Below are 14,332 nucleotides of genomic sequence, written 5' to 3' on the forward strand. Positions count from 1 at the left end.
TTGCTGCTCAAGTAAAATCTTTTCTATTTCCTCTTATTTTTATCCATGTTGAAAACAGCTGTGTTGCTTCATATTTTTGTGTGTTTTTCAGGATTCTTTCATGCATAGAAAGTTTAAAATAACAACATTTGTTTCTTTAACAATGAATTAAATATGAATGTATTTTTATATTACATAAGCACTGTATTAATGAATCAATTTTAATGCATCCTTGCTGAATAGAAGTATTGTTTATATTATTTATTAGAGAAATAGCAATGTCCAATTCTTAAACAAAGCATTATTTTGATTTTGAATCAAGTGAACTTTCCTGGTTGCACTCAGTGATTCAGTGATTCAGTTTAACAGCTTGCTGAAGGGGAAAATTATCAGTAAATAATGAGTTACATTTTCAGATGCAGGAATATTTTAGGATTTTTTAATTGTAAATTGCCATAATATGGATGTAAAATAGATTTCATGTTGACTTTGAAAAGTGAGTTCATTTTTGCCAGAAGAAAATACTCTCATCAGAGATGAGTTTGTTTATTTAATTGCTCTGCCCCATCAAATGGATGGAGTTGGACTTCCTGTGCAGCACGGTTTACATCCTCCCAGCTCAGCTTGTGCTGGAAACTGCAGTTGGCCTTAAGGAACAAGTGTGGAATGATAAAGTAAGAGCTGTAGTTGTGAATAAATTGGCATCATTAGTGTCTCACTCAAGTTCATGACATCAGAGATGTTACCCGTTATAGCCTACAGGAGAGAGTCAATCTAGACGCCTGCTGAGGGTATGGTGTTCACAGCGCACACCCACCCACCCACACACACACGCTCGGTCTGAATCATTCAGATTTCTCCTCTGGCACTTTCAGCAAAGCATATGCGTGAGTGTCATTCACCTAATGTGAACTGAAACACTGGCTGGGATTTGATTCGGCGTGCTGAAAGCTCAAGCTCTCTTTAGCGGAGTGTTGGCGCGGGGCCGACCGCAGCTTTGAGGCCCGGGGTTACGGAGGAACACAGACTTATAGAGCCGCAGTTATCAATGGGCTCATAATGACTTATCCTTGGCATTAGCTGGGAAAATATGGGACTATTATACAAATATTTTTCCAAGAAATAAAATTAGAGAAGAAAGACTGTCGAGGTTGTTACTCATTAGCCTGCCCACACGGAATCTGCACCCGCTGATTTCCTCATCGGAACGCCCGTCATTCCCACCCTTTTCTTGCTAAGTATTTGTACTTGTTTGTTGCTACTTTCAGCTCTGTTTAACAGGTTTGACCACTAAGGTTTCCCCCTAAAATTAGCATGGAAAAATGTCTGCAGATTCCGTCGACCTGCTCTTTAAGTAGAATTAAATGAGATTGTCAATTGATGTTCTGATTCCCTGTAACAGTTCTGTTTCCATAACGATTCCATTAACTATTCTCCTAAGAGTCATTTAGTTTGTAAATTAATGTGCACCCAGCAAGGACGACCCTATTATAAAATTGTTTTTTTTCTCCTCATATTCAAGACAGAATTCAAGACTCTCAATTCAGCTCATTAAAATTGTTTTTTTTCTCCTCATATTCAAGACAGAATTCAAGACTCTCAATTCAGCTCATTTCTTGCTATTGTTTTTGTTTAATTTTATTACAGTGTGACACACACACACACACCACACAGAACTGTTACTGTACAACTTAATAAAATATATATTTTTTATTATAGTTTATATATATATATATATATATACAGTATACACACACACACACACACACACACACACACACACACACACACACACACATATATATATATATATATATATTCTCATTTAAACTAATATTTTGTTTATTATTTAGTAAAGTTATATATACATATATGTGTGTGTGTGTAATAGTTCTGTCAAATGATTAATCGCGAATAACCACATCAAGGTTTTTATTTAAATAATATGTGTGTGTACTGTGTATATTTATTATGTATATATAAATACACACTCATACAGTATATATTTAGAAAATATTTACATGTATTAACATGTATATATTTATATTTATGTAATTTATATTATATATAAATATATTTAATATACAAATATAACATTTTTTTTCTTAAATATATACATGTGTGTGTATTTATATATACATGATAAATATGCACAGTACACACACATATATTATGTAAACAAAAACTTTTATTTTGGATTAATCATGATTAATTGTTTGACAGCATATATATATCTGTAATAAATATATTTGAAATATATTTAATTTCCAAAAACTAAAATGTGTTAATTTCATTTTAATTTAATCTTTTTTATTATCTTATTATTTGTTAACTCTTATTACTGTACTTAAAATAATACATTTATGTATTCACTATGATTTTTTTGAAACCTGACAGACTTATTTGTTGCAGAATGTCTAAGTTGCAATTTTTTTTTCTGTAAAGTGAAAGTGGCCTGACTGTCTAGCAAAATTTTCAGTAAGCAGCAACTTAAATTTGAGTCTGTTCCTCACACAATCCTATCACATGTCTTCAGAGGATGGGATATAATGCACAGGCATATGGACAGCTTTTAATATGCTTTTTTGTCCTTTATGGATCTTGGTCACCATCAACTTTCAAGAAAGCAACTGATAAACATCTTGAAAACCATTTGAGTTTAAAACAACATGATGACCATTAAATAATGACAGATTTCCTTTTTGGTGACCTGTTCCTTTAAGTGCTGGATGGCAGTTTGTCCCTGTGTTTCTGAGCATGAATGTATGTGTGTGCGCTCAACAGATATGACGGCAGTCTTGTCCCTGTACCGCAGTGAATATCTCAGTCTCTCTGCTGGTTTGATCTGGTGCAGCAGACGGCTCTTAATAATTTATTTGCGTAGCAGCACTTGAACAGTGATGCTGTCTTTCTCTTTCTCTCTCTCTCTCTTTCACACACACACACACACACACACATACACGCAGGTCAGGTGTGTATCCCCACACTTCTTCACACACACAGGTTTCTTCATCACGTATGTTAGTAAAAATAGAAGACAGTGTCTTCTTGTAGCCTGTCGGTTTGTTATGGTTTTCTTTGTAGCGTCAGCTCAAACAGGATCTATAGAAACTTCAGTTTGGTCCTTTTTGTTTCTGTTTTACATCCCGAGACATCAAGTACTACTGTACAGCCAATGAATATATATCACAGAATATATTCAAAATATATATTTCCGATAAATAAACATATATTTTGAATATATTCAGATTCTCAAACCAAAAATGAAAATGGTCATTTATTTACTGTCATGTCTTTTGAAACCTTTAAAAATATCTTGATTTTTATTATTATATATTTTTTTTTTTTTTTTTTTATTGTATTTTAGTATTATTTTTTTTATATTGAAATGGATGTTATGTTGCAGTGTCATTGTAGTATTATTAATATTCTGTTGTAGTATATGTTGTTTTATATTTTCAGATTTTATTTTAATTTCTTAAGTTTAGGTTTTAGTGATTTTGTTATGTACATTTTTTATTAGAATTTGGGTTTTTAAACCTCTATATTCCTTAAATTTCTATATACATTTAATTTAATTTAGTTTTAGCAATTGTAGTACATTAACATAAACATTATTTCAGTTGCAAAAGTTTTTTATCTAATATATATTTTTTTATAACCCACAAAAATATTTAATTTTACTTTTAGTTAACAGTAACAACATTAGTAGGTATTATCAGTATTTGGTTAATATTTAATCTTATCATTTCTTTTAATTTAATGCATTAAGCTTTATCTGTATTCTGAAGTCAGCTAGGTTGCAAACAGCTTGTCTTTTCAATGGTTTCTGCTGTATATTCTCGTGTGTCAGTTTTATGTCCATCTTGTCCAGACTGACTAATCTGGCCTTTTTCTCCATGAACGTCAGGTTAACTCTGCGGTCAGAGCCATCGGCCCCTGTGCTCTAGATTTATTGTCTCTGTGATGGTAGCTGGGTTGTGGTCAGCGTGTGCACAGGGGAACCATGGATGGCTTGTGCGTTATTGTAATGGACTCTTGCATGGGAGAATTTACCTGTAAATGTCACTCACCCCACTCCAGCAGATGACATCGATAAAAGCCCCCGTAAATCACGCTGGGCGGCCCCTATGCCCAGTCCAGCAGTCAATATTGCAGCCTAATAAACATGCCAGGAGGCCGTAGTACTCGGAGATGAGTGTTTTCAAACAAGCAGGACAATTCTTGTCCATCCTGATGCCATTGATGAGACTCACACAGTTCACCATCAGCGTACATATTTCCAAAATCAACTAGCTAGTGATATTTTAGTATTATTTATATGTTGTAGTGTTTATTAATATTTTGAATCAGTTTTTTTTTAGAGAACTTTGATAGAATTGTGTGCATTTTTATTAGCATTTTAATTTTTGACCTTCAATACATTCTTTAAATTTAAATTATTTCCTTTAGTAAGTTTTAGTTAAAGTTAAATTTTTCATATAATTTTTTTGTTGTTTTTTTATTTCAACTTTATTTTAATGACAGAAACTAGTTTTAGTTGTAGTTCTAGTTTTATGTAAAGTTTATTTTTAATTACCAGAAATGATTTTTGACTTAAAACAACATTTTTATCAAAAACTGAAAAAGAAAAATACTTCTTCGATTTTGATTCAATTGCTAATTGCAAACTGTACTTGAGTCCGCATGAACTGTATCCCAGACCAGCACTGGTTAGGAAAAGTTAGTGAATTTGTCAAGAAGTGACAGTGATGCACGCTTTAGTTTTTGACTCTTTTTGCAGCTGTGGTTTTACTACAAACGCTCTTACCTTTTGTTCATCCAGTGGTATATTTTCAGCTCTTTCCATATAGGCAGTGTCTAGAGTCCTCTGTATTTCATTGGGGTTTGATTTCTCATCATATTCTGCCTTCTGTCTCTTCTTAGTCTCTCCGGATTGTTCCGTTTACGCAGCTGAGGGAAAATAAGGTGTTATTTTGCGGGGTTATGACAGGTGTGTGGAGCGTTCCTGTGTTTGATTGACACGCTCCTCGTTTTGTGTGGATTGAAGGTCTCTGTGATGCAGCACGGGTCTGCAGTACCTCCGTCCTGGCCTTCTGTGAATGTGTCTGTGTGTTTTTTGTGAACACTGATGGAATACCAGAGACACAAGAATATCCTTTCCCTCAACAGCGCTTCTCATCTGTTCTCGAGTCGTGATTTCTCCAACCTCCCTCTCTCAGTCTGCCAGCCCTTTGGCACGGGCCGCTCTGTTCTGACATGGTACCATCCTGTTGGATAATAATCCTCAGATGCTACTGCAAACCCACAGAGCAGATCTTCGGCACTCTGAGGCCTGTATTACATTGCTTGTGCTGTTGACTTTATGAACGCCTGGGCCAAACCAGCAGGAGAACATATCCTGCAAATGCTCCTCTCTCTCCAGCCTACATGAGTGTCAGGGATTTAGCATCTGAAATCAGAAACAATCAGAAACGGCATTAGGGTTAGTGGTGGTGTTATTTCGGGACTAGTTACTGTTTATAGCCTACTATTTTGAATTAGATTAAAAAATATATATTTTCCTTTTTTTAGGTTTAATTTGAAATATTTAATCAGTTTATTTTTTGTGATCTGTAAATGTATTTATTTTTCTTTATTATTTTTTATTTCAGGTTTTTTTTGTTTTGTTTTTTTTTTTACTTAATTTCCGTTTATTTTATTTCTTATTTTATATTCAGCTTCCAAGGCAGCATTTTAAAATTTAAATCTAATATTTATATTTCATTTATAACAAAATGTTTTTTTTTTTTAAGAAGTTTTAGTTAATAGTAACAACACTGGTACAGTATGTAATTGATGTCGAGAAGTTGTTGTTTGTTGCAGTTTATTGTGACTGTGTGAATTAGCCTTTAGGTCACAATATCGCTTTATTATATCGTTTGATATAATGAACATGACTTTTAAATAATATGTACAATCATATTAAATAACTGAAGCTATAAATGGCAAATGAAAAATCTTTTGTTCTGCATTTTCTGTTAGCTAGCATGCTAACCAGGGGTGTGTTTCCTGTACAGTGACGTAACTTGCTGATTAAACAACATAGTACGATGCATTGTTGTGGAAATGAACTAGCTATTCACGACTGCATCTCCGTCGTTTGAACCCCATCAGTTCAACAATTTAGGGCCGTTGTTAATGATGTTGCACACATGTGGTTGAGGAATTACTTCTGCTATTTAACTGATTAGACATCTCTAAGATGCTGCTGTATGGCACCTGATGACTATTGAATTTTTTTTTGGTTCCCTTTTTTTTTTTTTTTTGCTTTATGTGATGTTTGATTCATCTCAGGTTTCCTCTTACGTCATTCTCCGAGGTTCCCTTAGGTATTTGTGCACATGCGCATTCTTCAAAAACAGTGCATATTGAGGACGTGCTAAAATACATAGATTCAAATGCATTTATATTTAGATAGAATGGAATATATAGATGTATTGCATGTAACTTATATATTGAGTCCAATAGAGCATAATTTATTTAAGCCCATATGTCTTTATAGTAAGAAACTATGCTTCTAACCACAGGTCGAGAGCTGTGGTTCCAACCATGTAATTTTGCGGTGCTGATTGCGAATGTTCATTTGAACTATGGTTTTGGGAAACATCAAATTAACGACAGAACTTGTGACCATAGTTGGCTAACGATGCTTTTGTGAAACGCACCCCAGACTGTTCCAGGCTAGTTAGTTCAGATTTGTTTCTTCTTTTAATTATTGGGCTTATAAATATCTCAGATGAATAGCTTTTCACTGTTTTTCAGTTTCACACAATGGGCTTTGCATTTTATTTACAATGTCCAAAATCTTACCAATCAGGCCACATGGTATGGAAACCCATTTCCTCCACGGTATGAAATATAAATGAAACAGGTAGGCTAATTGCGACTTTTTTATTTTCATAATTGTACAATATAAACCCTGAATTGCAGGATACAGGCTTACAATTATGAAAAAAAAGGAAAAATTGTGCGATCTAAAATCAGAGTTTATTGCAATTTCAAGTTTACTTCAGAATTCTGTGTTTATATCTCAAAATTCTGAATTTTCTCCAAATTAGTTTTTTGTTTTCCGCCATGGAAGTGCAGCACTTTTATTTTAGAATTCTGACTTTTAATCTCAAATTTGTGAGTTTATATCGTGCAACTGATTTTTTTTTAGATTAAAAATATATATATATTTTTTTTTATTCTGTGGTGGAAACGGGCTTTCATTACATGGTACCTTCTAAAATGCCATTGAAATCAACAAATAATTCATTTTGTTGTTGGAAAAAAATAATCGCTGTGCCAAAACAGCAGGAGAACATATCCAGCATCTCTCTCCAACTTGTAGGATTGTCAAGGAGTCACACAGGACCAGGATTTAGCGAGCACAGGAAGTCTGATGCGATTGAGACTGCGTCAGGGCCAGCAGTGCTGTTTTGTACGTGCACCCGGAGCAGGCCTGCTTACAAAGCTGACACATTTTCAATCATATCGCCGATTCCCTGGAAATCACGGAAAGGCCACGTCGGAGCATTTTATAGAGTACAATGCACCAGATGGGGATTAGTTTTCCCAACATGAGGGGAAAAAAGGTCTTTTTTTTTTTTTTTTTAAAGAAAGTGCGTGGTGTAGGGGTAATATAGTCGGCTGTGAAAAATGGACCAAATCTTCCGCCGCTGTCTGCAATATACAGTGCCTTTACGGCCATGAAACAAAATCAAAATGGGCCTACATTGGGCCGTGGAGACACTGTGCTTTATGTGTAGGTGAGTGTGTGTGTGTGTGTGTGTGTGTGTGTGTGTGTGTGTGTGTGTGTGTGTGTGTGTGTGTGTGTGTGTGTGTGTGTGTGTCGGAGCGTTGCGTGTGTAGGTGTTTTCATTCAGTTGGCGGTAGAATGGCGACACTCTCCATACCTGCAGGGAATTTATTGTGCTAAATGAATTGTGGCCCGTAGAAGTTTGTAAATTGCAAGGCATCAATCTAGACGAGATATAGAGAGAGAGGAGCGCGGCCGCGTTCACCCCGTCTGATATCAATCCTTTACCGTTAAAACCTCGCCTTTCAATTCCTCCCCATTCATCCTGCAGCAACCTCCGGTGTTTAACAGGGATCATGAAGAGCCCTTAACAAATAAAAGCTCTTCAGCATTTGAGTGCCGCAGATAAATGCGTGAACGAGGCCGTTTATGCCGAGCAATTAGAACGCCACCCGTTATCTGTAGCGCATCACGCCCCAGACGAGCCAATCGCGTGGCCCCGAATCAATAGCCCGGAAAATTTGTTAATGTTAAACTACTGTTTTGAAAAATACATGTTTAACATCATTCAGTAAACATTCTAGAGTCTGGCAATGATTGAGTAAGGCGGAGCTACAGCGTGCAATGCAGCACTCAAACTGCTTTCTCAATTATCAACAATTATCAACTTTATTTGCATTTCAAACCTCAGAATTAATAGAATATATGTTTTGTGGTGTAAATATTTCTCATACTGGTTACTAACAGTAGAAAACATCAAAAGAAAATACATTTCTGATTAATTTCATTTCACATTGCATATAATGCCATTTTTCATTATTATTCCAGACCATTATTTTTACATTCCAACAAATTAGTCATTTTCATGAAAAGTTATCTATCTATCTATCTATCTATCTATCTATCTAGCTATCTATCTAGCTATCTAGCTATCTATCTATCTATCTATCTATCTATCTATCGTTCTATCATTCTGTCATTCTATCTATCGTTCTACCTAACGTTCTGTTGTTCTATCTATTCTTCTATCCTTCTGTCTATTGTTCTTTCTATCTTTCGGTCTGTTGTTGTTCTATCTATCGTTGTATCGTTCTGTCTATCATTCTATCTATCTTTTGTTGTATCGTTCTATCATTCTAACTATCTATGATTCTATCCAGTGTTCTGTCTGCCGTTCTATTGTTCTATCTTATATTTCACTTTATCAAGTATGTGTAATTGTTTTTGAAATGTTTGCCTTATTGAAGTTGTACTCGTAATCTGTGTGAATTCTGGGTCATTCTGGGTGCTGATGTTTCCCTCATTACGGCCGTTAAGAGCTTTTCCACGTTTCTCCACAGCGAGCCATACTGGGAGAGGTCTGCTAATGCAAGCTCCTGCTCTGCCACTAGGCCCAAGACACTCCACCTTGGAGGGCAACAACATACCTCATCACCATGGTAATCCATCCCTTCTACCACATCTCTCAGTCCAGCCGGAGCCAATAGAAGTCACAGATCATCTGCACATACTCAGTCTCACACACACTGTCACAGACAAATAACATTTGTATTGTACAGTATAGATGATACAGATTCAGTGATATATAGCTTCCTCCCAAAGTTTTTATTAACACTGTCCTTGTTCCATCTTAGAATTTTTCTCTTTTTTTTTTTGTTTATTTTAACCATGGTAACCATTTCTTCCAGAATGCTGGTATAGGTAAAGCTACTAATGTAAAAGGTGTGCTGCGTTCATGTCATGTCAGAAATACAGTAATTTAAGTTTTATAAGCAGTTTATCTTTGTTAAACACATAATTTGGAAATGCAGAATTAATGTAATGTAAATACACAATAACATTAAAATATTTTGGGGTCAGTAAACATTTTTGAAATGCGTTAATTTGATTTAAAAAAAAAAATCTCGAAATATTATTACAATTTTAAAATGTTTCTGTGATAATGTAGCTGAATTTTTATAAGAAATCAGAAATCATTAAAATATGCTGAAATGCTCTTTATGTAGCATTACTTATTAATAGGGATGCACAATATTATCGGACTGTTATCGAAATTGGCCGATAATGGCTTTAAATGTAAATATCGACATTGGCCCGATATGAAAAATTATGCCGATATGTCTTGCCGATAAGAGGAGTATGTTATCTCACATGTGCTCAGCAGTGTGGCTCATTCTTGAAGCAAAGTTTTTTCTGAATGATGATTCACTCTTTTGGATCACTGCATTTAATCTGTGAAAGCACATACAGAATGATGTGTTGGGTGTATGATATAATAAATAGTAATAGCACGTGCAGTGGCAGCATTGACATCCACCCCCAGGTCCTAATCCGTAGGGGGCGCTGTTGGCCTACTCCTAATTAAATTAAAAGTAACATAGCCTACACAAATAACATTTAGACTGTGTTTCTGATTAAATAAAGCAGTAATTGATGTCACAAAATAATGAGTATGTTTTGATTTAAAGGTCTGAAGCTATAACTTACATGAAAAAAAATCACAAAAATCACAATTTTATATATAATGATTTATTCATTAAGGGTTAATGTGTTTTATTTTTTAAACAAATCATTAAGCTCTAAAAGATTTTCAGAATTTTTACAACTCTTTTGCTTTAGACCATCTATAAATGTTAAATCTTAAAATAAAATGTTAGGGTTAACACTGCATCTTTCTGGGAAAAAAATTGCAATGATTGATATATAGTTTATTTATAGTTATTTTCAAAGCTTCAATGTACTGTCAAAAACATTATTTATTGTTTAATTCTAACAAATAAGCTCTTGTTTAAAACTAACCAAAATTAAAAATATTTTGCTTATAATTTCTGCACAGGAGAGACTTGATGTTGTTAAAGGAAATGTATCGGTATCAGTATCGGCCAAAATTAGTTGAAAAATATCGGCATATTGGATATTGGCAAAAATCCAATATCATGCATCCCTACTTATTAATATCAACGTTGAATAGTTCTGCTGCTTAATATCTTTGTGTAAACTGATACATTTTTTCAAGATTATTTAAGAATATACAGTTCAAAAGAACAGCATTTATTTAAAAATTAATTCATATTTTGCAATGTAATTGTCTTCGTTGTCATTTTTGAACCATTTAATTCATCCTCGCTAAATAAAACCATAAATTTCTTTAAAAAAATGTAATGACCCCAAAATTTCCATTTCCCAAAATGTCAACATAGAATCCTTTTTCTGTCTTTTCCCCCAACTATCATTCTAGAAATGAACAATGGACACTTTACGATTTTTCCTCATGCATGTTTTCTTTTTTGTTTATTTGAGGTAGAATTACATGTTTGATTATGTCTTTCAAGGCTTTTAAAAGGACAAAAAATACATTATTTTACAGTAGCTAGCTACAATTTTGGCAGAAACTGTGGTTACCGTAGTCAGTTTGAGTCCTTGGCTCTCTCATTTCCCCCCAGCTATAATTCTAGAAATGAACAATGGACACTTTTAGATTTTTCCTCATGCATGTATGTTTTATTTTTTGATCATCTGAGGTAGAATTACTTCTTTGGTGTTTCTTTAATTCAGTGAGCAACCCCAAGTGAGTATTTTGCCTTCACAAAGACATTCTTAATTGATCAAAAACAAGTATTATTGCTTCTGAGCCGCGGCAGCTCAAATAAATTATGCCACAGCAACAGAAATCCAATACGTAATAGGCTTAGTAAGACGAGCGGTATTGCTTATAGCTCTGATAAACGATGCCCCTTTCCAGAAGTGCCCTTCATTGTGCCCCTCGCTGATTTCCAACCTCTGAAGATGAAACAAGGCATTGTGGGAAGTGAAGTTTCACGTATTCCTCTGAGACCAGGCATGCTGGAAGTTTCCAGAGATGCGTGTTTGGGGAAGTCTTTGTAGCGTACGGAAACGCATTTGAGAAATATGCAGCGCTGATTATATGCAGGCGCCGCTTGATGGATTGGTAAGGAACGGAGGCACGGGGGCTCTGGGATTACTGTCACACTGACTAAAGAGGATTTATTTATCACATTCACAAAAAGCCTCTTCTAATAGCTCATCATGGGGTGTATTTAGAACTATTAGTACAACCACCCTTGGCTTCTGATACACTACCTGCCAGTGCGCATAACAGCAGATCTGCCTCCTCTGTCATAAGTGCTTCCTTTATTTTTATGTCTCTTTTCTCGCACACCGGTATTCTGTTCACGCTTTGACACTTTAGGTATGGCGTTAAGCCACTAAATAGATTTTCACCTTTTTATTCCTCTCTGAAAGCGTTCCAGCGAACAAAAGCTCAATGCCAACACCATCACCACGCCAACATACTGGCATTAGATGCCCTCGCTGTCCATTAAAGAGGCGCATGCTTCAAAAGCCAGGAAATTATTTAAATGGGCCATATTCTACTTTTGTTGCGGTTTATTTTTTCCCTTAGAAGGCCACTTATAGTATTAGTCAAGGTTTCTTGCACCCGAAACAGTCCAAATGTAGTTTCCTGACTATTTCCCCCCCTCGGTGACCTTTAGAATTAAAGAGATAAGAAATTTTGATGTTGTTCCAAAATCATATGCTGTTCTTTTTTTTTTAATGGTGCATAAAAGTAGATTTTTTTCAAGGCCATAAAAAAGACATAAAGGAGTCCATACTATGTTTGGCTATACTGCAAGTCTTTTGAAGTCATGTGAAAGTTTTGTGCGAAGACAGACAGATTTTTTTTTACAATTTACAAATTTATTTATTAAGTTTTCTCTGCTACAGCTGTCAAATGTTCCTAATTTTCCCTGTTTTTTTTTTTTTTTTTTTGGGGGTTCAGGAACCAATGGGGCTTGACATCAAACATCAAACCTGTATCTTAACCAATACATTTTGCTAAAATACAGGTTTGTTCCTCACTCAAAGCTATTGTGTGGCTTAAGAGACTTGGAATTGAGGCATTTGGACTACTTTTTTTCTCTTTTTCAAGCTTGCCATTTCAGAGGATTGTTTTATATGTAAATGACCTCAGTTATGATTTCCTGTGGCGTATTTAAAACTGCTGTTCATCTAAACGTGTCAGGTTGCTGAATACTAAATAGATGTGGATTCATACACTACTGTTAAAAAGTTTAGGGTTGTTAAAAAAAAAAAAATATTATGCTCACCAAGGCTGCATTTATTTGATCAGAAATACAGTCAAACAGTAATATTGTAAAATATTATTACAATTTAAAATAACTGTTTTTTTTTTTTGGAACAATTTTTAAAATGTAATTTATTTCTGTGACAGAAAGCTAAATTTACAGCAGCCATTACTCCAGTCTCCTGATCCTTCAGTAAACCTTCTAATATGAATATATAATCAAAACTTTTTTTTTTTTTAACTCTTTACCCGCCATTGACGAGTTATTTCATCATTTAGAAGACAACGCTTCCCCGCCAAAGACGAGTTTTTACGGCTTTTCGTGTTTTCACTGTTATACACTCGGGGGCGCTATTACACATCTGAATGAGTACAAAACTTTCCTAACAAAAAACACACGTAAACATGACGGAAAAACTAGCGATCTCTTATGTAAACAGATGCATATGATAAATAATGCGATCATCAACAATAGACAGCATATAAATGAAAACTGCATAATATTATGGAGTAAAATGATGATCCAGGAAGTGGTATATGGCTGTGCAAACTTTGGAGGTGTTGATGGAAGAGATTTAATGGATTTATGCTTTGATAATCGTACTGAACATACTGGTAAAAAAAAAAAAATGTATAGCTTGAATGACCTTTAAGTCCCTTTGGATAAAAGTGTCTGCTAAATGCATATATGTAAATGAATATTATCCAGATGTGGTTTTTGATAAAAAAAAAAAGTGATTTTCTCAACTCTTTGCTCAAAATTATACATTTTTATGAAACCTACCTGTATTCAAATGTTGATTAAAAAAAGAATGCTTTAAGCTATAATAGCTTTAAAGCTTTACGCTAGAATAAAACTGTATAGTAGAATTTAAAAGTAGAAGCTTTGATCTTTATTTTGGTGAATTGCATATTCAAATATTCATACAGCAAAATATACTGTAGGCCATAAAATTTTAGTGAAAATCATCAAAATCGCTGGCAACTTTTTAAAAAAGTGATAGCGGGGAAAGAGTTAAATTAGACTTTTTAGTCACAAGTGATGGTGTACTGTATAACTGAAGCAGTGGCTGTCTGGTTTGGTCACTGTGAGGTGTGCTTATGTATCTCAGGTTGATGAGTCTGCGGGTGAATTCCAGCAGGGTTATTTAGTTTAAGTGCTGTTTGATCCAGGAACGCCGGGCAGACTGAAATTGAGATAAATGGCTGTGTGGAGAGGGATGGCCACCTCTCTTCCCAGCATGGGGCCTTTGAGGGGCCGCAGCGGGGCCAAGGGTCTGCCGCACACCTGTCTCTCCTCGTTACGGAGTCCAGCGCTCACAGAGACACCAGCTCTCCTCTATCAAGGCTTATTGGGACCTTTGGCCCCATAAACAGCAAGACATGCACAGCGATTGAGTCTTGCACATCCATTACATGTACATACACAAGCACATTATATATTCCATCCAGCCCTGTTTCTC

General features: G+C 35.0%; 1 protein-coding gene across 3 annotated transcripts in view; it reads left to right on the plus strand.

The window, feature by feature from the left end:
- Positions 1-14,332, plus strand: part of LOC109048378 (neuronal PAS domain-containing protein 3-like) — a 407,723-nt gene that overhangs the window by 64,016 nt on the left and 329,375 nt on the right. For 2 of the 3 annotated variants that reach the window (XM_042743215.1, XM_042743216.1), the window contains exon 2: positions 9,103-9,201. The exons of the other annotated variant lie outside the window; for it this stretch is intronic. In XM_042743215.1, coding sequence (XP_042599149.1) covers positions 9,103-9,201 — 99 coding nt within the window. The remainder of the gene's footprint in view (positions 1-9,102; positions 9,202-14,332) is intronic. 3 annotated transcript variants of the gene reach the window in all.

This window comes from Cyprinus carpio, chromosome B17 (genome assembly GCF_018340385.1).
Source record: "Cyprinus carpio isolate SPL01 chromosome B17, ASM1834038v1, whole genome shotgun sequence".
In the NCBI taxonomy this organism is placed as follows: domain Eukaryota; kingdom Metazoa; phylum Chordata; class Actinopteri; order Cypriniformes; family Cyprinidae; genus Cyprinus; species Cyprinus carpio.